General features: G+C 41.0%; 1 protein-coding gene and 1 long non-coding RNA gene across 2 annotated transcripts in view; one reads left to right on the forward strand and one right to left on the reverse strand.

The window, feature by feature from the left end:
- Positions 1 to 6,164, forward strand: part of LOC110345464 (uncharacterized) — a 33,863-nt gene extending 27,699 nt beyond the window's left edge. Inside the window, exon 7 of the long non-coding RNA XR_002388822.2 lies at positions 3,550 to 6,164. This is a non-coding gene — a long non-coding RNA (uncharacterized LOC110345464). The remainder of the gene's footprint in view (positions 1 to 3,549) is intronic.
- Positions 6,165 to 9,255: 3,091 nt separating this feature from the next.
- LOC101725874 (eukaryotic translation initiation factor 4 gamma 1-like) lies at positions 9,256 to 14,076 on the reverse strand. Its single transcript, XM_087193830.1, is given in 6 exon segments — positions 9,256 to 9,458; positions 9,461 to 10,015; positions 10,018 to 10,314; positions 10,317 to 11,070; positions 11,072 to 13,914; positions 13,974 to 14,076. Coding segments are annotated over 6 exon segments (4,701 nt in total). The 5' UTR covers positions 14,038 to 14,076; the 3' UTR covers positions 9,256 to 9,270.
- Between the last annotated feature and the right edge of the window lie 10,219 nt (positions 14,077 to 24,295).

Raw genomic sequence — 24,295 nt, forward strand, 5'->3', positions numbered from 1 at the left:
AGCGACGGATGTAATTTCTGTGTTTGGGTCACTAGCTTTTCTTTTCTTGCTTTCCCTCTTGCCTTCTTGCTTGCTGCCATGTTTTGAGTTTCTCAATGGAGAGGTTCATGTGGCCAGGAACTGAGCTGCCCTCCAGCCATGAGAAGCTGAGGCCAGAGTCCAACAATGTGATAAGCTCTGAGTCCTCCAAACAGCCATATGCATGAGTTGGAAATAGACTTTTCCTACTTGAACCCTGAGATAACTAAAGGCTTGAAAGATGCTCACAGCTGTAGGAATTAAGCTGTGCCTGGATGCATGAGCAGAGAAACTGAGATAATGTTTTAAGCCACAAACTTTTTTTAAAAAATTCTTTTATTGGTACATTTTAGGTATACAATACATTTACATTTATCATTGGGTGCTTGTCCTTGTACATGATGTATCTTAGTTTTTATTTTTTCCCCCATTACCTGTGTGCCCTTCACCCCCTCCACCCTTCCCTATTTACATAGATTTCGTTTGCATTTTTTTCTTTTCTCATAATTTTTCCTTTCCCTTCTTCCCTTTCCCCTTCCTTTCCCACCACCCGTACACCTTTGGACCTTTTCCTATTTCAAATGATCAATTATTCATTTTAATCTTTATTTTTTACTTTCAGTTTCTCACACTAGAGTGTGGAGAGCGGTGTTAGCCATGGAGGATCCATGTTTAATCTTACCCTCCATGATATAGAGCAAGGAGACTATGTTATGAGGAACCACGTCCTTGCCGAATTAGATTGCCCTGGAACGTGATGAACGTTCTGTAAGCCCGAGAAACAAGGAAGCCCATGAGGGTGGGGAATTCCCAAAGAACTGGTAAACAACGACGCAGGTGTTTTGGATAAAGGTCATGGTTAATGACCTAACTCACTGAGTGTATAAAAGAGAGGTGAAAATAAACTTGCTTGCTCGGCCTTGGGAGCCCTCCGGACTCTATCTCTGCGTCTTTCTTTAGGCTCGGTCTTTGTGGGCCCTCCCGTCTCTCTGTTTCTTCTTTCTCAATCCTCACGTCCCCACTCAGGTCTTGTTCGACAGGTTGCGGCCGGACCGCGACACTAGAGAAACTATTTGGTATTTACACACGTGTGTCCTATTTATTTCTCTCAAGAGTATGGTCTCAATATGCATCCATTTAGCTATAAATGTCTCTAGTTTCTCATTCTTTATGGCTGAGTAGTACTCCATTTTATTAAAAAAACACATCTTCTTTATCCAGTTTCCAGTTGATGGGCACTTGGGCTGTTTCCAAGCTTTAGCTATTACAAACTGTGCCGCTATAAATATGGGTGCACATGTATCACTGTGGTATGATTCTTTTAATTCTTTAGGGAAGATACCTAGCAGGGGAATAGTGAGGTCAAATGGGACCTCTAGCCCTAGTTCTTTGAGGTATACTGATTTCCAAAGTGGTTGCACCAGTCTGCACTCCCACCAACAATGGAGAAGGGTTCCTTTCTCTCCACACCCCTGCCAGGATTTATTATTGGTTGATTTCTTGACAGCAGCCATTCTTTGTGGGGTGAGGTGGAATCTGTGTTGTTTTCATCTGCATCTTTCGAATGACCAGTGATGTTGAACATTTTTCCATATATTTGTTTGCTGCTTTTACTTCTTTGTCTAAGAAATGTCAAGCCACAAACATTTTGAAGTGATTTGTTACACAGCAATGGATAGCCAATATACTAGATAAATTAAAGAATCCAATACTTATTTTATGCGTTTGGTTCTTGGAGACAGACTACTTGGTCAACTAATCATTTGAAATATTATATAAAATCTCTAGAGAGTTAAAAGTAGTTATAAAATGTTTTGAACAAATACTATTTTCTTAATTGTCCATTCCCTCCATCCCCAACTCCACACCCAGACTGACCTTTTTATGTGCTTTACTCATATAGAACTATGATATTAGAATAGTTCTTCATGCTTAATTACTCATTAGCCAAATGACAAAAATAAAATAATGACAAAAATGCTTTGCATCTCATAGCGCCCGGCTACGTCACATGAAGGAACATGAAACATAGCATATGTTTATAATGCAATAATTATCCATGGAAGAAATTACCGCCCATGGGGTGTTCTCAGCAAAGAGCTTCTTTGTGTGACCGGCTCGGATTACACCACTCAGGTTGTGTTACATCATACAAGGAGGATGGGGGCTAGCACTGTCAAGTGCAATGTGCCAGTGGATTGCCACAGAATTTTCTATGAACTCACATGATATTAGTTTTCACAGCTTCTCCTTATTCTAAGCATGCATTAGTACTTCAGAAAGAATTTGTTGGGCCAGGGATTTATCTCAGTGGCACTGTGGCTGCCTCCAAAGTGCAAGGTCCTGAGTTTGATCCCTGGCACCAAAAGCAAAAAAAAAAAAAAAGAAGAAGCGAGCAGGTAGAGCTGGTAGAATTGTAGAGCTGCTGTATATGTGCACCATTAGGAGTTTATCATCTTCTTACATCTGAAGGTTAATTGTCCATGTGAGTAAGATGTAAGGAAAGCAAGGTTGAAGTTTATTGAGATGATTCACTTTGCTAGAGAAGTAAATGAAATTTAGAGGTATGTGTGATTCAGCTTTACTCTGGATCTAACATAACAGTTTTGTGAAAATTTGGGAGCTCTGGCTTCAAGTTATTTTTTATAGTGTTGCAGTTTTCATCTATTGTAGCTGGTTCTAAATGGTTTAGCTATTGGCTAAAGGGCAGTTTTGGGTGGCCCAGATCCTTTCATTTCTGTAGCTAGGACATTCTGATTAAGCATTTCAACCAGAAGCAGAAGGTAAGCGCAGGTCATTTTTGGCATTGGTTTTCTGGCTTGTTGATAAAGAGGTTTAGTTAGATGTTATGGAAAGCTTCAGCTAATTTCAATGATCCATATAAATCTGGGTTCTTTGGATTAAGGATTAAAGTGTTGATTGGTTTAAATATCAACTCCTGCTAGATCATTATGATGCTGGTTAAGACACAACAGAAGTTATTATTTTTTTTACCCAGGAAGATTGGAATTGACTGTAATGATAACTGGTTTGTAGTTCTATAGTTTCATATTATAAATATTCTTAACATTGTTGTATGGGCAATTGGACAAACATAGCCTATTAAACCGAGACAGTCAAATTTACTTACTTTCTGGGAGTGTGCTGGTTTCTTTGGAGAGAAATGGATCTTGATTATCTGTTATTTGCTCAAATTACTTGTAATCAGTCAGGTGTGGCAAGGTATTCAGTACCCAGACACATGCAAACCTGACAAAATCCGCTTTTCCTACAGAGGTTTCCGATGGTAGATGCTTTCAGGCACCTTCAAGAAACTGCTTTCCAGTGTTACATGAAAGAGGAAGCATGTGCTCTAAGGAATTTGACATTGGTGGAAGAGGAGAATGGACATCATCTTTAATTTTAGGCTTAATTCTCTACTTTAAAATCACAAGTAGTAGTTGAAATATACACTTGCTATTTTTATACCTCAATGCACTTGCTCTTGCTGTTTCTTTTTGAAATTTCTCAACTGTTTACTTTTCATTCCAGAAACACCACAGGTGTCCCGAGGAAGGTGATTTGGAGTACCAGATCTTTTTCAACTCCACCCAAGTTCACTGCCTCTGTTAAGTATGGGCTTTCTACAATTTCTCTTGAAATAGTTGGTAATAATATTTTGCTGGAAACTTCCAAAAATAAAAAAGGCACAAGTTTGAATTTTACAGATCTTCCAGGGGTTTGGTGGTGTAATAGCCTTATTTTCAAATGAAAAAACCATAAATACATTGTTTGAGATTTTGAGAAAGCACCTTTCTTGAATCAGACCTTAGTTAATGGAAATTTTGATTGATTGATTGAGAGAGAGCTGGAGCAAGAGAGCAGTAGTGTAATTGGTAACCAGTTATGTAATTGTACTTGAAACCATTTGTCTTGGTTATTATTTACCGTTATGTTAAAAAAAACCTATCCACATTCTTAGTGATTCATAGTTCGGTGAGTGATTTAACTTAGCTAGATAGTTCTCATTTGGGTGTCTTCCATACGTTTGTTTTCAGATGATTATTGGTGCTAGAGTCATTTGAAAGCTTAATTGGCTTGATATCTAAAGTGGCTTTTCCACTTACCTGTCTAGCACCTCTCCTGGGATGGCTGGAAATTGAGTGCTGACTGCCTGCCTGTTCATTGCCCCCTATCTTCCCTTCTCTTTTCTTACCCTTCCTGGCTTGGAATTGGTTCATGAAATGGGAGTCTTAAGGTAACTGGATGTACTGCATAGCGCCCGCCTTCCCCGGCAGAGTGTAAATGTTCCAGTAGACCCAGGTGGAAGGTGCAAGGCTTCTCATGACCTAGGCTTAAAAGTCACAGAGTATCTTTCTGCTCCAGTCTATTAGTAAAACATGAGCCACAGAGCAGCTCAGATTCAAAGTGAGGAAGTTATTATTCTAGAATAGTTAGTATTCTAGAAATTGCCTATTTTGAAATATGGTAGTCTTCCATTATGTAGAAGATCATTCAACAAATTCCATAGCCTTTCATAATTTCTTAAATAGTAAATGTATTTTAAACAATATGGTAAGCATAATAATAGCCCTAAGGTTGTTCATGTCCTAATCCAGTGTTGGTGAACCTATGGCATGCGTGCCGCTGATGGCTGTTATCATTGAAAGCTCTGAAAGGTTCACCAGAAAATCTTTAAAATCTCTGAATCTGCTTGGTTACACAGCAAAGAGGAATTAAGGTTGCAGGAAGAATTAAGGCTGACTTAGGCCAGTGATGGTAAACCATAGCTTTCAATGATAACAAACAGCTTGCTGCTTCACGTGTGCAACAGGTTTGGCACCACTGACTAAGCTGTCTGCATGGGCCCAGTTTAATCATAGGGGTCTTTTTTTTTTTGGTACCTGCAATCAAACTTAGATCCTTGTGTTTGTGAGGCAGGCAGTGGAACCACTGAGCTAAATCCCTGTCCCTAATCACACGGGTCTTTAAAAGTAGAAAAGAGAGAGGCAGAAGAGAATGGTCTGAGGAGATGGTCAATGAAAATAGAGTGATTAGGTGGAGAAGGACTTAACTCTCCTTTGCTTGCTTTGAAGATAAAAAGGCTCATGTGCCAAGGCATTCAAGTCTCTAGACTATGAATAAGGTAAGGAAGTGGATCTTATCAGAGTTTATACAAAGGAAAAGTTTGAATTTTATCCTCATGAGACCCACGTCAGACTTCCAAACTACAAAATTATAGGAGAATAAAATGTGTTGTTTTAAGCCTCCAAAATTATGGTAATTTGTAATAGGAGCAATAGAAAACTAACAAAAAAAAGCATACACTTGACGGTGAATAAAAAGCGTGCAAAGGTCCCATGCACGTTATGAAAATATTTGCTCTGAACAGCTTAGAAAACAACTACACTGTCACACATCCTTAATTATAATCTAAGTGATACATGATAGAAGATTTTTATATTGTGGACAATGCTCTTTTTTGCTAAAAGGACATTTGGAGGTCAAGGCAATTTAAGAAAATAAGGTACCTAATATATGATGACTCCAGACAATAATTCCCAGATTCTGTGTTTTATAGCCTTTTCTCTACTTCAAACATTTGGTGTTGGGCAGGTTAAATATGTCAGGTAAAAGAAATAAAAATTCTTTGTGGAAAATTCTTTATTCTTTTAAGAAAAATAAATTAATGGCAGGTTTTCTTAATTTGGATAAATTAAGATGCAATTTCAAAAGAAGACTAAAAAAAGTGTATGTAGAAAACTGTACTGCCTTTCATCATTTTAAAGGGAGATAGAAAACATGTGAGAAAGATTGTCCTGAGATATTTGCAGAGTCTGTAAAGGATATGACTGGATGGATTAGGAAAGTGATTTTTGATGTTTTGTGAGAAATTGGCTGTAATCTCATGGATCCACATTTTTGGTTCTTCTTCCTTTTTGGTACTGGGGATTGAACTCAGGGCCTCATGAATGTTTGGCAAAAGCTCTACCACTGAGCCCCTCCCCAGTCCCAAAATTTTTATGTGTATTAAATTTTATGGAAAGTTATTATCCCCAAATAATATTTATGACATAACAAATAGAAAATCAATTTGTTAAAAATTTCATCTATAATTCTACTATTCAAAAATTGATCTCTAATAATTTGATTATTTACCATATACTTTTCACATACACACATAATTTTTATAGCAAAATATTATCATACTTACGTTATTTCACCCTGATTTTAACTTGCTTTGTAATTTAACAATATTTTGTTAACATTTTATTTCAACAGATATGTCATATTATTCTTGGTGGCCACAAGACTTTTTCACTATATAGAAGAACCACAACTTTTCCAATCACTTGGCATTTTTAGCCATTTACACTGTGTTGCTAAGCAATTCTAAAATTAATTTTTCTATTTATAATAGTTTTTGAGACTTTATCAAATTCCTTTGTTAGGGCACTGTCCTAAAAATAGAATTTTAGGATTAATGAGTATGTGTATTGAGTATGTTTTGATATACTCTATGTTTATTTTATCAAGTGAGAATTTCTCTTACCTTTAAAAGACATTTTCAGGATCCCTTCTGTTATTTGATCTTTTTATTTTTGGTCATATAAACAGCTCTTATTTCACATGCCAACGTGTGTCTTGAGTGACCACTAGAGGTCATCTCAGAAATTAAATATCCCACCCGAGGCTCAAATTTTTCAGTTTGACCTTCATGTAAATCAAAGAGAAAAATAGTTTTGAGCTATCACTGGCCAACTCTAATATCAGTTACTATTAAAGTCATATCCCTCTCCTTGCTCCATACCACTAAACATAAAAAATGCCTTTCTGTCTGTAGAAGACTTAGCAGCACTTGATTTTTCTTTGTGGTTGAGAGGTAGTTTATGGCCTTTTGTTGGCAACATGTTTCTTTTTCATGCTTTCACTTGTTTTCACATACTATGCTCTTTTGTATTTATTTGAGTTAGTTTATACCAAACAGCAAATCTAAGACATTTTGGGGTCAAAGCACCTAGTGTAAATTATTTTGAGCCTATTTTATTAAGGTGCCAGTGTTTTTGCTATTGAATTTTTCCCACTATAATGATGTAGATTATATATGCATATACTACAGTTTAAGTGATTGATGTTTCATTAATACATTTTCATGTTGATGGCTATGTCATCATTAGTATTCTTAAAGGCTATTGTAATTATACTGTATAACCATTTACTATTGTTCTAAAATGTAAGAATTACTTCTTTCTATGCATCGCCGTTTTATACATAGAAGAGACAAAAGATTGCAAAGCAAAATAAATATAGATGGTCCTCAACTTAGGGTGGAATTACAACCTGATAAATCTGTTGTAAGTTGAAAATACTATAAATTAAAAATGTGTTTAACATACCTCTCCTAACTTACCTCAACACCATAACATACCTCAACACCATAACTTAGCCTAGTCTCTATTTACTGTACATAGAGCACATATATTAGCCTTCATATGGGCAAAATCATTAACAAAAATCCCACTTTATGATAAAGTCTTATAGATCATAATTTATTGACTACGGTACAAAGTGAAACACCAAATGGTTTTATGGATATGCTTCTGTACCATTATAAAACTGAAAAATCACAAATTGAATGTATATAAGTTGGGGACTATCTGTAATTAAAATTTTTTAAAAATTTTGTTCTAAAAATCTCTTATATGAGCTCTCTGGAGGTAGGTTAGAGATGATGAACACCATCTGTGATAGTTCATTTTATGCATCAGTTTGACTGGGGCAACTGATTAAACATTATTTCTGGGTGTGTCTATGTGGGTATTTCTGGAAGAGGTTAGCATTTAAAGCAGGTTACCCTTACTCAAGTGCATGGCCAGTATTCAATCCTTTGAAGACCTGAGTAGAACAAGAAGGTAGAAGTTTGGGTTCATGTTTCCTTCTGCCTGACTGCTTGGGCTGTCAGGCCCAAGGGAAATGGAACGAGGAGGAGAGATCAAATTACCAAGCCAGAAGCCAGAGGAAAATTCAGCTGCAGAGTTGGTCTGCAACTTACCCTTAGTCCTGCACTACGCTTCCAGTTTGCCCAAGTCTGCTATATGCAGATGGCAGATGAAGAGATTTCTCACCTTTTACTCTCATGTGAGTTGGTATAATAAATACCTGTCGAATTTGTATCTCTTATTGGTTCTGTTTCTTTAGGGAGCCCTATACACCATATCTAAATATGTACTCAACAGAGTATCACTAGTTTGCATTCTGCACATTGAAGTAATTACCCATATATCAAGGAAGTTGTCCTGCGGATCAAAGCAGCAGGAGACTTCCTGTTTTCTTCTGTGTCAAAATTAATTTATTTGAATTTTACGTGTATTATAAATTGTATATAATTTCATGGTAGTTACATTTTAATTTTACACACAGATATGTGCACTTTACTTTTTTAAGATTAAGTGTTCATCACAGTTTGAGGTAAGCTAAGTATTTTATCCTTTTAGAGGGCACCCTATTGAAAAGATTCTTTCAGGACCCTTTTACATACGGACTGTGCTATGGATCAGATGTTGTTTGTCCACCTAAGGCTCACATGCTGGGCGCACGGTCCTCAACATGGTGATGTGGGAGCTGAGGGAGCCCTGAAGAGATGGGCTAAAGGAAGCACCTCAGGTCCATGAGGGTGCTGCCCTCAGAATGGAAGGCCGGCCTCCTGGAGTGAGCGCTCTCTGCCACTGGGAGCTATGAGGAGAGCCTGGGCCTCACCCCGGATCTTCCCCTGGCTTCCTGTTTGGGGATTTGCTCTCTCCTCCCTCCATTCCATCTGCCAGGTGGTGACCTGACCTGCGGGATGGGGCCCCAGGGTATTTTTTTTTAAATTGAATTCATGTTTAATAATTACAGGCCCCGTGCCCCCCCTCCCCCTGCCCAGGCAGCAGCAGGGGTGGTGCAGGGGCTGGGGCATATGCCCCCAGCAGCGAGGACGGCAGTCCCAAGAGTGATTTTCAGAAAATAAAAGAGGACCTCAGGGGCAGGGCTTAGTGTCCCCCCTCCCCAAGACACACCAGATTTCAAGACTTTATATATAATGTATCTCTGTGCCCCCGGGGAAGGAGAGGGACACCTGGCAGCATCCTGGAGGGGGCCCAGGCAGCCCCAAGCCATCCTGCCTCTTCAGCCACTTTATTAGCTCAGACTCATCGCACTACAGGCACTTCCGCCGCCGCCGCCACCGCCCCCTGCAGTCCAGGCGGCTGGCCGGGCCATTGGCGTCCATGGGGCTCACGTCCCCAGCCCCACCCTCCCTCCGTTGTGGTCAGACACCTCCTCCTCAGCCTCCCGGAGCCAGTTGAAGAAGGCTGTGACAGATTTAAGGGCCACGCCCTTGCCCAGCTGCTCAGCGGGGTCCTTGCTGCTCCCCCAGCTGTAGACTGCTTCCTCCTTCACCACGTCCTCATCACGCAGCGCATGAAGAACATCCGAAGCAGGCTGGGGGGCTGCTCCAAGGTCACCACAAGGGCCTGGAGGGCGTAGAGCGCTGGTGGCTCCTTCTGTTCATCACACAGGTACTGCTGTGGCAGTCGTGCTCGCGCTTTCAGCACGGCAACGTCCACTGGGAGAGGAGCCCCAAAGATAACTGCAGAATAGCGGACAGCTGTCACGAGGGCTCGAACTAATGTACTGGGTGCTGTCTGCTGCTCACTCACATTGGCCTGTTCAGCAGCGAATGCATCACCATTTTGGCCGTCAGGAAGAAACTCCTTCCAGCTGAGCTCAGCCTCTCGCCAGAGCATCCCCACCTTTTTGGGACCCATGCTTTTGCATAGGAGGTCCAGGATCTCCAATAAGAGGGAAGTAGCTTTGCCCAAAGGTCTCAGAGGCTTTGTAATCTCCCTGAATAGTTCTCCCATGGGCACCCTACCTTCCTGCAGAATGGGTGTTACCAGTTCTGCCAGATAAAGCCACACATGGGGGATGTCAATCTCCATGTCCTCCGCCACTTCCAGGGTTTCGTACAGCCCTCGGAGTACTGGGCGGTGGAGAGGTGCCCGGCACACAGCAGCCTGTGGGGCAGCTTCCCCACGTGCTCTCGAGCGATGGTGCTGCGCTCCAGCGTGGACTCGACGCCGTGCCGCGCAAAGATGAAGAGCAGGGAGGGCGAGGCCAGCTCCTGTACACACTGCACTGCTTCCTTCATGTAGTGGAGATGGAGATGCTCCTCAATGATGGCCCTGGACTTCTTCTCCAGCTCCTCCTCAGAGAGCGCAGCCTTCAGGGGGCTCACTGGGGGGAGGGTGGCTTTCCGCTTCACAGTGTCCTGGCCCGGTCGCGATCTTCCCTGAGGCTCGAGGCCTTACGCAATCCCTCAGGCTGGGAAGGCCGCTTTCTACTCCGCTCTTCCACTTCTTTGCTGAAGCTTCGCTTGGTGCCAGGTGTCCGTGCACGATCTGATCGGTCCCCACGGTCGCCACCCAGTTGGCTCCGCCCTACTCGGTCTCCCCGGTCCCCAGCTTTCTCACTTCGTTTCTGGCTCAAGCTACTCCTCTGCACCACAGGTCTGTTATCTGTGCTCTCCGTAGGTACTGCCTATTGAAGAGCTGAGAAGCGATTCAAGGTACTGGTAGCTGGAAGAGCAGGTTCTGATGCTGCATTGGAGAGCTTGGCTCCTGAGCCCCCACTGCTACCTTTGCCCCAGCTCAGTCGCCCTCCTGGTGCAAAGAGCTGATTGTTGGAATTAGTGGAGCCAGGCTTTGTGATCTTGGTGAGTCGTGAGGTGTCAATGGGGCGGCTGCCTTTGCTGATGGGGACTGTGTTCCAGCCGCCGTCGTCCACAAGTGGGAGGCCACGACTAATGGGTGGGCCTGGAGGGCCTCCCGGATGCTTGTCGCTGGCCTTGGCCATGAGCTGCTGCACTTTGATATGTTCGCAATGCTCCTCCATCTCGGCCTCCTTGTGGATCTGATCAATGGTCTTGGGACCCTGATCTCCGAGGCGTGGTACCCAACTGCTCTGTCGCAGATCCAGCACAGCCTGCAGCATAAAGTGGATGCGAGATGACATTTCCTTTTCTTTAATGATTTTTTTCTACCTGGTTGAAATATGGATCCATTCGTGGCTTGGCTTTTGCAAAGTCCAGGTCTTTGCCAATGGTGGTGAGCAGGCGGCAGAGGCATTCCAGGGACTCCTCGTCGTGGTTCCTTAGTAGTTTGACCACGCAGTCATGCATAATCGCCTCGGTTAACATCTTGAGCTTGAACAATTCGCCAATAAACTTGATGTTCCCTAAAGAGCGCCGGCGGGCCGTGTCCTGAGCCTCTTCTAACTCCTCCTTCAGGAGGCCCCGCTCCTCTGCCGTAGCAGCTTCATCCATTTCTTTTTGCTTTTTCTCAAAAACTTCATCATCATCTTTGTCTTTCTCAAATTCCTTCTGACATTGATTCAACAACAGTTTTCGGAAGTTCACAGTCACCGTTGGCTTTTCTGTAGTGGGCACTTTCAGCGCCATGAGGCAGCGGCACATGTTGGCGTAGGCCACAGACAAGTTGGGCTCTGAAATGGCCTTCTCGAAGATGAGGTCAATGACTCCTTTCAGGCATTCCTCAGTGTCAGTGGCCAGCTGTGTCACTTGCTTCATCAGCTGCTGGAACATCTGGGGTGTGAGCTTATTCAGGATGGAGTGCACCCTCCGGAGTAGGTCCTGGGTCTTGGTGCCATCAGCATCCTCTTCTCCTCATTCCTTATCAGCCGCTGTCCACTTGCTGCTGGGTTTCCAGGCCTTCTCTGCTTTATTCAGTTTTATATCTTCAGTCATTAACACTGTGGCAATGATCTTGTGTGGTTCTTTTCGGCGGCCCTGCTGAGAGTGCCTGGGTCCCAAGCCAGCCTGCGGCCCTCAGGGCAGCTCCTCACCTGGCCCACCCCTTGGGGGCCCACGAATGCTAAGGGCTGGTCGGCCAAGGTTGGCAAAGGGTGGAGTGAAGTCTGGAGCACAGTTTATGCCGGGTCGTCTTGAGGGATCCAGCGTCCACAGTGGTGTCTTACAGGCCTTGTCCGGCACCACGTCAGTGTTATGGGGCAACCCTTCTGGCTTCTGCATACTGGCAAAGATGAACTGAAAGCCAAGCAGGAACTCTCGGTCGTAACGCTTTTTCTCCTCCAGGTTTAGTGGCTTCCACTGATCTGACTTATAGTCGTACTTCTGTTCCCCAGGCTGAATGTTCTCAGCATTCTGGATTTTGTCCTCTTTGGAGTCCCAGGTCTCCTCTGCTTCCTCGGGCTGTGGGGTCATGCTGGTGCCCTCAGACTCTGCGCCTGGGTTGTTGCCTACGGGAGGCTGATTCTCCACCTCTGGTACTGCTGGGTTTGCCTTTTTGAAGGCATCTAGGAGGTCTCCCACAGCCTCCTTCTTATTTAGCTCCTTAATTTTCCATCTCCTCTTTGGCACAGATACTGCCACTTGGGTGGCTGCTGCCACCTCCAAAGCGGGGAGGGACAAGTGGGCTGGGACAGGCGTGCTCTCTGAAGAGAGATCCTCTCCACCCTTCTCATTCTCAGCTTCGGCTTCTCTTCCTTCTTCCTCTTCCTCCTCCTCTTCCTCCTCTTCTTCCATTTCCTCCTCCTGAGGAGGAGAAGCAGCTGGAGGAGTCGCAGGTGGAGTGGCAGAGAGGATGGCGGAGGAAGCCACTGATACAGTAACCTCTTTAGCCTGCTCCTCTGGCTCACTGACTGGGATCAAGGCCACAGCTGGTGGCGAGGGGGGTCCGTTGAGCAGTTCCTCTGGTTGGGCAATTGGAGCAACGGGCTTCGGGGATTCTGAAGGGCAAGCCACAGGCAGAACAGGGGCAACCTCTGGGCTTGACTCCACCTCTGGCCCCAGTTCCTCAGATGGCACTATGCTGTTAGCCTCGGGAACTTCTACCTTGTGAGATTCCAGGGGGCCAGGAATCTGGAGCACACTGGAAGAGAACTCAGATTCTGGAATTGGTTTGCTAAGTGTCACTTCTACTTCCAGTATGGGTTCGTCAAGAGAAGTGGGTTCTGGAGAGAGGCAGTATGGCTCCTCAGTTTCATGGGAGATGGGAGTTGATTCTTCTACAGACTTTTGTATCATCCCCGTTGGCATAGTGTCCCCAGGAAGAGAGAGGACTCCAAGGTTAGGTTCAGACCCTGGTTCCAAGATTGGGAGTGGTGATGGGGTTGGAGACGGTGATGAAGGCTGGGCCTCTGAAGGGCTGTGCTCTGGGCCAGGCAGTCCTGGCCGGCTCCCAACGAGCGCTCCCTGAGCCCGGCCACCTGGCCGGACAAGGACAGCAACCTGGGGCATCTCCCCTTTAGCTTGAGGCTCCAGACCGCCTCCCGTCTGGGGAGGGGTGGGTGTGGAGGCAGTTAGGGCCCCAGACGTGATCTCCTCCATGATATCTTTCTCTCCTTGGTTCAGATCTCGAATTCGGATAGTTTTATATTCCCTCTTAGGTGCAATCTGGGGTCGCTGGTTCATCAAAACCAGGGCGGGGACCACGCCAGCAGGAAACTGCTGCACATCTTGGGCTGGGTAGTAGGCACCAGTGCAGGTCCCAAACTCAGTAGGGCTTGCACCCGGATAGAAGCTTGGGGCTCCTGGCTGCACAGGGTACTGCTGTGTCGGGACAACATATGTGGAACGCCCCTGTCCAGGGATGTAGTAGGACCCCTGGGAGGCTGAGTAGGAGATCTGGGAAGGGATCATCATTACTCGGGATCCAGCAGAGTAGACATGGGCAGCTGGGCCAGGGCGGGCAGGGGCTGCACTCTGCACCCGGGAGGCTGCACTGCTGGGAGGCTGGGCCCAGGTAAGGTAGAAGTGCTGGCGGGGCTGGGAAAGCGTGTTCATTTGTGTCGCTTGTGGCGTACTGAACACCACCCGTGCAGTCTGCCCCAGGGGAAACGCTGGCTGAGGGGGGAGACCAGAGTTCAGAAAGAGGGGAAGGCCAGGTGGGGCTGAAAACCAAGCTGCGGGAGTCCAGGGCATGGGGTGGGTAGGGGGCCTGTGGGCTGTGGAGCTTTGTTCATTTCACTTGGTGCCACATCAGGGTCCCCCCAGCACCCCCTCTGTTACGAATAAGTGCACAGTGCGGCCTACAGGTTCTGGGCATCCGAGGGCCTTCAGTCTCCTTCAGTCCGCGCGGCTGAGCCCCAGGCAGCCCCACAGACGTAGTCCACAACCATTTCCGGCTCCCTGCACCAATAGCGCTCGGCGGCCACCGCTTCTCCGCAGGAGCAGCCGGCGCCCCCGTGTGACCGGCGCAAGGGGCGGAGCCGCGCCGGGCGCCTCTGAGCCACCCCAGGGTATTTTAAAAGAGCCTGCGCCGTACCTTTTGGACTTTCAGTCTCCAAAACTGTGAGTTAATTAAAGTTTTATTCTTTAAGTTAATCTCCCTCAAGTATTTCACTATAGCAATGAGAAAGTAAATAGATACTCTTTAAAAAACACACAATAAAATCTCATTTTGCTAGGATCATTCAGCTGTCTCTCTTCTTAATTCTCTACCATTCTATTCTCCCCAAATAAGAAAAATCACACAATTTCACTTGGTAGGCCTCTTAGAAGACTTTTCATCATGGAAAGATGCCTTCAGTTTGGGAAGATACAGAGATGGAAATAACATTTGATTTCAGAGTGCCCTGATAACTGCCAAACTAAATCGGATGTTCATTGTAAAAAACTCCTGTTTTTCAAACATAATCTTTTTTCTTACCTATGATCTTGTACTCACAGTGATATAAACATTGTGAATGTTCTTCATTCTTGTCATACATTGTGTTACTCTTAGGATCCTTTTAGACTGTTACAAATCCAACACACACACACACAAAGAGCTTTTGTTTCTGTGTGTTATATCCTATATCCCTAACCATATGTAGCATATTCAAACTTAAAGCTGGGAAATTAAAAAAATATGTACAGCTATTTCTTAACTTGTGACTTTTCAACATTATAATGGTACAAAAGTGATACACATTCAGTAGAATCTATGCTTCAGATTTTGAGTTTTAATTTTTCCTGGGCTGATGATACACAGTATGATACCTTCTCAAGATTTTGGGCAGCCTGGGGATGGTGGGACATGCCTGTAATTTGGGTATTCTGGGAGGCTGAGGCAGGAGGATTGTAAGTTTGACCCTAGCCTGAGTAACTTAGCACTTAGTGAGATCTTATATCAAAACACACAAATAAACAAATAGACAAACAAAGGGCTGGGGATGTGGCCCAGTGAGAAGGTCCTGGGTTCAATCCCTAGTTTGTGGAGAGGAGAGGATGCTGGACATTGGCAGTGAGTGCAATTTCTGGCCAGCAGCACAATCATGAGGGTAAGCAACCAATACAGTGTACCATGTTACTAAGCTGTGGAGTTTGGTGGATTAGGTATGTTAAACGCAATTTTGACTTACAATATTTTCAACTGACAAGGAGTTTTTTTCAGGATTCAACTTCATCATAAGTTGAGGAGCATCTGTATTGACAGTTCATTTAAAAACACATTAACATAAATCACATTTTAACTAAAAAAATTTAGAAGAGTGGCCTTGTTTCATATTTTTTGCACATTTCGTTAAAGTCTGCCTTAATAGAAGACAGCTGAATTCTTGTATCTGTTCTGCATTCAGTTTGTGTAGCCTCTGGAAAACTTCGCTGTATGCTCAGGAGAATTAAAAAGGCAAACGGCGTCTTTGTATTATTACGAAATAGCTTTAAACTCATTGACTCCTTGAAAAGGTCTCGAGACCCCCAGGAGTTCTCTGGTCAAACTTTGTGAACCATGTGATAGATTATGAAAATATGGCCGCTGGCATCCACCTTTACTGTCAAATGAAAGCACTTATGGGAACTGTTACTGCAGAGAGGTATTGTAGTATTAAATCTTAGGATTGGAAAAGCAGATGTCATTCAAGTGCATTTTTTAAAATTTTGAGAGAGTTAAACTTTGAAATCTTTGTTTTGTCATCTAACAATGGTTATAATAATGTTTACTTTTTGGGTTTTTTTAAAGGATTGGCATCATTGTTTGGCTACTGAGAGTATTTGATGGCTTTAGTTATTATTATTATTTCTGAGAACCTGGTGGACACTGAGTTAAGTGATAAAGATCCCTTTCTGGCCCTCCAAAGTGGAGGACTTAGTCCCATATCGTGGTAAGTTCAGAAAACAAATAAAAGATTCTGTGGCATCTGTGTGTCGAATTACTGCTAAGTGCTCTACTAGTGTTATCATTGGGCTATCATGAAGAAACTGAGGACCAAAAGGGGTTTAGTAACCTTGGTAACACTGATGTGAAGAGGAAGATGGGATGGAAACCTACACTGCCCTTCTCCAGGATCCATGGTCTTAAAGCAGTGCCCGTAGTAGGCTTCTGGGTCATATTGTCAGACTGCAAATTATGGAATTTGTATTTAGTTTGAATTTGGCCATTTTCGAGTGATTTTACATTACAGAAAATATGATTAAAAACATACATCCATTGTTAGATTAACCGTGGAAACATTGCTTCAAAATAAAGGGTAGCTCATGTGGATTTTGTCAGTTGTTCATTTGTAGTCTATCACTATTTCCTGTACTCATCAGTATTATCCTGTTAACTTTAACTGCGTTTGCTTTCCTCTGTATCTGGTTTGACTTCTCATAATTTCATGTTACTACTTGTATAGATGTCTTCTTATAATGTTCTCTTTCTAGTTTCTCACTCTCCATTGTATAAGGAATAACTTTCAGCATCATTATTAGCCAACTGAAAAGCGTTTCAACATTTTTAAATCAAGAGAACTTCTTTCATCTGTTGGATTTCATGAATGAAATACTTCAAACCTGCTTTTTCTTAATCTACTTTAAGGAATTTTTAACTGGCCTGGACCATCTTATTGTATGAGTAATTTCAATTGCTTTGGCAAATGACCTCGGACTAATAGTTTTCATTTTCATTTGTTCCAACAAATATTTGACACAAAATTATATTTTTATATTTATAAAGGAATGAAATGGCTAAATCAAAAGTGGGTGTGGATGGATAAATTAATCTTTTCTGATGATTTATTTTCCTTTTACTAGAGCAGAACCGTCTATGTAAAGCTGGACTGCTGATACTTGTTGTTTTTCTTGGAAAAAACTATGTGGCACAATTTAGGTGATATGTGCAGCTTAATTTGTGTTAATAAGGGTCAGCATTACCATCTGGACTATGAAATAAGGCCATCTCTTGAGGAAAAACAATTATTGAAAAATCTCAACTAATTATAAAACTTTCCCTGTATCAGCGTTTGTTTAGTTATGGTAGTTAAGGAATCTTCATTCCTTGAAAATCACTTTTAAAATATTTCCTAAAGTTAGTGCAAATGCTATGAAGTCACATGGTTTCAGCAGTTTGAAGGAGGCTTTGAATGAAGTGTGAAATGTTAGAGATTGATCATAGTTCCTGTTTATGCTGGCTCTCATTACTTAAAAAAAAATTCTGGCTCTCTTTGCTACCACTTTGCTAAGCATTTTGTTTTTAATCTCTTTTTAACCATGAACTAACTGTGTGAGTCTCCTCTGTGGGGGTTCTCATTGATCAAAGTCCTCAACATCCTTCTTCCTCTACTACTAATTCTCTCTAAAACGGAGAAGCCCCTACCAGCTGTGTTTATGAGGTTTCTGGGTCTTTTCTTGTATTTTTCCATTTCTTTCTTCTGTACCCTTTTGTCTCTTCCTTCCAACCTGTCGTGTCTGTTCTCTATAAGAAAGCAGACTCTTCCTGTGTTTAAGTTAAAACCCCAAGCATATTACAAGGTCATTTATAAAAAATTGTAATTGGAGGTCATTTTTTGCTGTTTTAAACAATAATTCTTCTGTTGTCTCTCAAATTAATTAGGTAACATAAAATTTTATATATCAGCCTCCATAATTATATATATCATCTCATACTTGTAGAGATTGTTAAATCCAGCATGTTTTAAAACAATTTCTAACATAGTGATTTTGAATATAACACATTTAAATATTCAGAAGCATTTAAAAACACTCCTGCTGATGATTTGGTTCATGTATAGGGGATTGGTTTTAATGATAAGAAATAGAACGCTGGCTTCAGTAGGCTGTGCACATGAGCAGTATTATTTGATATCCTGAAAAAAATTGCTCATTTTACACCTAGGACAATATCTAAGGATTTTAAAGATCTATTTTCCCAGAGAAAGCAAGGAGAATTGCTTTTAAAAGAGCCACATTGAAGGCAGGGCTTTAGGATTTCTCCATTGAAATCCAGAGGGAGAAGAGGATGCTATGTACAGTCCTCTAAAATGAACAACTCAGTTAAGAAGACTGTATACAAGATTAACATAGTCTCTCATGGATGATGGGCAGTGTCTTTAGTGATTACAATTTCAACTCATTTATTCTGTCAAACTAATGCAATTTAGTATGGTGAGGTAGTATACAACATTTTTCTTTAAGGTGGCTCCTGAACTTGTTCTAATGCTTGAGATGTATAGAAGAAGAGAAATGTCATATAAAGATTGTATGGATCAATGAACAAATACAAGCTGTATGTTTTTTCCTAAAATATCAATTCACAACTCTTTTGATATATGAGGATATTCCAAAGGTGCCACTTTATTTGTCTCCCATCCAAACTGCATTTAAGGCATTCTAGAAGGACATGATGACTCTCTTTCTGGAAAAAATTGATTTTTATTGGTTACTGATCAACTGTTTTTCAATCATCAATTATCAAGTAAGCATCTGATATGTACCAGGCCTTGTTCTAGCGCTATAAGGCAGAATAGCAAATAACAGTCAATATCCCTTCCATTTTTTGGCTTACTGAGAGGAGTGTGTTTACATGATGGGAGGAAGACAGCAGATGGAGGTAATTCTAGTTAGTAATATATGCTACACTGAAAATAAACATGATAATGTATCAAAGAGTGACTGTCGAGACCACTTTTAATTGAGAGGTGAGGGAAGGTCTGTTTCTGCTAATTTGAAATGTAAGACCTGTCTAGCGATAGTATTGGCCTGCATGGATGTCGGGCTTGAGGTTTCCCAGCCAAGACAGTAGTGTGTGCAAGCAGACAGATCAACAGACAGCTTGCTGTGTTCACGTAACAGACCGTGTGGACAGTGAGCAAGTGTGCAGAAAGACTGTACAATCATTAAGTTCACAGCTTCCTGAACCTTGTACAGGGGCTGCTGCTCTATGAAGGCAACCACGTTTCTGATGTCTAGCACTAGAGATAAGTTTGGGTAGATTTTTTTTTTTTAATTAATTTATTTTTTGGTACCAGGGATTGAACTTGGGTCCTTGCGCTTGCGTAGCAGGCGGTGAAACCACTGAGCCAAATCCCCGGCCCTGGATAGTTTTAACATTATATAAATGGAATCATTGTTCTTTGGTGTCTGGCTTTTTAAATTAGTGTTATGTTTCAGAGATTCAACTGTGTTGTTATGCATAGTAGTTGGTCATTTTTGTTCTTGAATGTTATTCACTTTACACCATTTGTTTATTCTCCAGTTGATGAACATTTGAGTTATTGCTAGGTCTTGGTTTCTATAGTGTTGCTGTGAGTGTTCCTGTAGGTAGCTTTTGGCGAATATGTTCACACATTTCTGTTGAAATTAGAATTAACCACTTACCAGTCCAATTATTTGATTATGGGATTACCAAAAATTGCATATTTTTGTTAATTTTATAAGATAACAAAATATAAAAATGATAATTCTGTCAAGTTTATTCAATATGAGAATTGATGGGTTGAAATGAAACCTGCCCAAGTGACGTTCAGGATAGTCAGTACGTAAATAAACGTGATGCATGAGTGATGCTCAGGTAAACTGCTAAGTGCTTAGACAATTTGCAGGTTTATGGGCTTAGCTCTCATCAGAGGTAAGACGAGGCCATGTGAGCTAACTCACAAGAACTGATTCTGCACCTGTCTTCTCAAATTCGTGTTCTGTGACATTATATCAGTAGCTTGAAATTGGCCAGCAGGGGAGTATTTACACCATGAAAGTGGGAAATTGCTACAAATTATCCCTTACTCCTGCTAGAAAATCCATTGTTCAACATGTATGGGCACATTGCTGGCTTTAGTAGTTATTTTCTTATGGTAATCTAAATTAGTTGTACCAATTTATACACTCATAAGTAATATGTAAGAGTTCATATAACCTTACATTCTTATTAACATTTAGCATCTTGGTTTTAATTTTAGTCATTCTGGTAGATATGTAGTAGAATATTGATGTGAGCTTCATTATTATTTGGAAAAGTTTTGGGGTATTCAGATTAACCTAGTACCTGCATTCCTTAACTCAAACTGTACTTTTGAGGGCAGATGTTTTCCAGTGAAGACAGGAGCAGTTGAATGAATAAGATTCGTAACCTGAAATTCATGCTGAGGGAGAAATACTTTTATTCTGCAGAAGTTAGAAAGGTTTCCAAAGCTGGGATGGTTTTATTTCATTTAAAGATATCTGAAAATGTACTTGAAACTTCTACAGTATGTAGTTCTTTTACTTAGAAACGTCTGAATTTATTTTGATATCAATGAAATTTAACAATGTCCATAAATAAAAAAGTTACATTGTATGATGTCAACATAAAAGATGAATTTTTTCTTGACACCCACAGAAGTGGCCCAGAGGGATGACAGATGGTGTGAGCAATAGTAAATTATTAACTCTGTTACCACAGTGATTTCTTTTTGGAGGGGTGAGGACTTTTCAACCTGTATCACAGCTCGAAGCAGCCCACTATCTGCTGACTTGCAGTAATTGCTACAGCCACTCTAGTTTTATCTAAGTTACGTGGTTTTCATACCAAGCCTCTGAGTGTTGATAGCAGAGCTTAAAATAACTCAGGGAATTTGGATTTGAAAAGTTAGAAATTATTTTATACTAACACAACATTTGCCACTGTATTTGAAAATGGCCTATTTACCCAGTTGGACAAGGGACACAGTATGTATTTTGTTACAGTTCCTATTTTTTTCTTAATTGAGCAATGGAAAGTAATTCTGTAAGAGAGACACATTCTGTGAAGCACTGGAGATATTTTCAAGAAGTACTTTGAACTCTCACACTGTTATTAAAAGTAGAAGCAGGGGCTGGGGATTTAGCTCAGTGGCTCCACCACCTGCCTCGCAAGTTCAAGGTCCTGAGTTCGATCCCCGGTATCAAAAAAACCAAAAAACCCCAAACAAACAAAAAGTACAAGCAGCATGATAGAGAAATGAGTATCAAGACCCTAATAGTTTAATAAAAAGATATTGAGGAAGAATATATGAAAATTATGTGTAGTGAATCCGTATCTTGCCTCTTTTTTTGTGACTATCTTTGATATATTTTTTATCCTAAAACAGTTTTTTTAAAATGCTGTAAAATAAAATTAAAGTACTATGATGTCAACAACTCTTTATATTGACTTGTCAGTGAAATCTTTGTAAACACTTAGGAATTTAGGAAAATAACTCTCCTTAGAGATTTAAAGCAGATAAGATATGTTGGTGGTTTAAATCTAGAAAGCTTCAGGAAGTAAAGAGTAAATGCACATGAAGGAGTAGCTCCGAGATTCTGAGTTGAAGAGAAGGTGAAGGTGGAAACTAAGCTCCCGCTGGTAAATCTATACCTTGACCGGAATTCACACAAACTTTCTTTGGTCTACCTTGTTTCTCCTTATATTTAAACTTGCCTTTGTCTTCTGCACCCCATCCCTGCTTCTCACGAACATTTCCTTCTCCCCTGGACCCTTCAATACTATCAGAATACAGACACGCTTTGGTCTTTTTTGTTTTTGGAAAAGAAATTGAAAAGCCTCCGAGTTTCCGTATTCCTTCTAGCATACTCTCCTGTGCAGCTTCCCCTTCACAACTGAGTTTGAGAGAGATGAAAATGTAGCTATTTCCTTACTGTCTTGCCTACTAATTCCAGTGAGACTCTGGACATTATTATTTCCTGAATCGACTATAATTCTTATCACCCAAAATATTGACGTTGCCATATCCACTGACATCTTTCTGACCTCATTTTTTCTCATGCTTCCTCAATAGCACAGGTCTCATTATGAGACCCATCCTTTACCTGTCTTCTCCTGGATCCCTATGTTTCAGCCCTTATTTTCTCTTAGATTCTTGGACATGTATAACTCCTTCCTTAAGGTCTACCACTGCTTACGTTTTGGCAGGAGAGAGCTTCTCTCTCCTCTTTGCAAGGATAATATTCCATTCTTAGGTCTCAACTTTAATGTTATCTTATTAGCTGCTTGCTGTAATCTTTATTCTTATACCCTAATTCTTGTCTATCTTAGTTTTTTTTTCTACTTGGTATTAGCCACTTACTTTTTGTTTGACTTTTATTTTGACCATTTTTATTTTTCATTAGTACATGTTCATGGTACATAACAATCACATTACTCATGGGGAGTTGGTACATATGCATAATACATCTTATTTTCCATCCCTTTTCATCCTTCTGCTCTCTCCATAAAGCTCTTGGTCCCTTTCCCATTTGTAAAAGACCTATCTCTCTTCCTCCCATTATCCATCATTTATCTTGCTCTTTATTGATACTTTGGGTTTCTCACATGAAACCATGCAATATTTGAGCTCATATGTATTATTTATTTCATCTAGCATTATGGTCTCAAGCTGTATCCATTTACCTACATGTGACTCAAGTTTATCCTTCTTTATGGCAGCATAGCGATCCATTGTGTATAAATGCCAATTTTATTCATTCATCTGTTGGTGAGCATGCAGACTAATTCCAAGATTTAGCTGTATGAATTGCATTGCTGTAAACATAGGTATACTTGTATCACTATGATTTCTTTAACTTTTTCCAAAAGATACCTAGAAGGGGAATAGCTGGGTCAAATGGAATTTCTAGTTTTCGTTTTTTGAGGACTCTCCATATTGATTTCTATAATATTTGTACTAGTTTACATTCTCACCAACAATATAGAAGAGTTCCTTTTCCCCCATAGTCTTGCCAGTATTTGTTATTATTTGATTTCTTTTTCAAAATTAATTTTATTGATAAAATTTAAATATACATAATGATCTCATTCATCACAGGAAATTTGTACCTGTATATGATATATCTTAATTCCTCTTTTTTTCTCATTCACCTATCCTCCCTTCAGCCCCTCTTCCCGTTGTTATTTACAAAAGCTTTGTTTCCATTTTATCTTTCTTTTTCATTTTTTCTTTTCCCTTCCTTCCTTTGCATCCCCCCTCCCTAGTTTCCCTTTCCTTTTGAAAAATATTTTCCTATTTCACATTATCTATTATACATTTTAGTCCTTATTTATACTTTCTGTTCCTCATACCAGAGACAATGTGATATTTATACATGTTTGTGTGATTTATTTCCCTTAAGACTATATTCTCAAGGTGCATCCATTTAGCTATAAATGTCTCAAGTTTATCCGTATTTATAGTTCAGTAGCACTCCATTGTAAAAAAAAAAAAAAACCACATCTTTTTTATCCATTCATCAATTGTTGGGAATTTGAATTGTTTACAAGATTTAGCTATTACAAACTATGTCACTGTAAACATGGGTGTGCATAATTGCTGTGGTATGATGTTTTTAAGTCTTTCAGAAAGATAGCCTCCAGGGATTAACTGGGTCAAATGGGACCTCTAATCCTAGTTTTTTGAGGAATCTCTACACTGACTTGAACAGTAGTTCCACCAGTTTGCACACCTACCAACAGTGGAGCAGGGTTCCTTTTTCCCCACAACTCTGCCAGCATTTGTTGTTGGTTGATTTCTTGATAATAGCCATTCTTTCTAGAATAAGATGGAATCTCAGTGTTGTTTTCATTTGCATCTCTTGAATGACCAGTGATGTTGACCATTTTTTCATATATTTATTTGCTGTTTGTACTTTTTCATCTGAGAAGTGTCTACTCATTTCAAATGCCCATTTGGTATTGGGTCTTTAAATTTGGAGGGTCTGAGCTTTTTCAATTCTTTGTATGTTCTAGATATTAATTCTTTGTCTGAGGAACAGCAGGCTACAATTTTTTGCCTACTCTGTGTGTTGTCTCTTTACTCTGTTGGTGATTTCTTTTGCTGTGCAAAAGTTTTTTTTTTAATTACTTAAATTCTTTTATTTGTACATTTCAGGTATACAACACATTTACATTTCTCACTGGGAACTTGTACCTTTACATGATGCATCTTGGTTCTTATTTTTTCCCCATTCCTAGCCCTCCCTTCACCCTCTCCACCCTTCCTTATTTACAAACACTTTGTTTCCATTTTTTCTATTTCTCATCATTTTTCCTTTCCC

The sequence above is a fragment of the Heterocephalus glaber genome, unplaced genomic scaffold (assembly GCF_053883595.1).
Source record: "Heterocephalus glaber isolate CG9 unplaced genomic scaffold, H.glaber_assembly_v1.0 deba00001600, whole genome shotgun sequence".
NCBI classification, from domain to species: Eukaryota; Metazoa; Chordata; class Mammalia; order Rodentia; family Bathyergidae; genus Heterocephalus; species Heterocephalus glaber.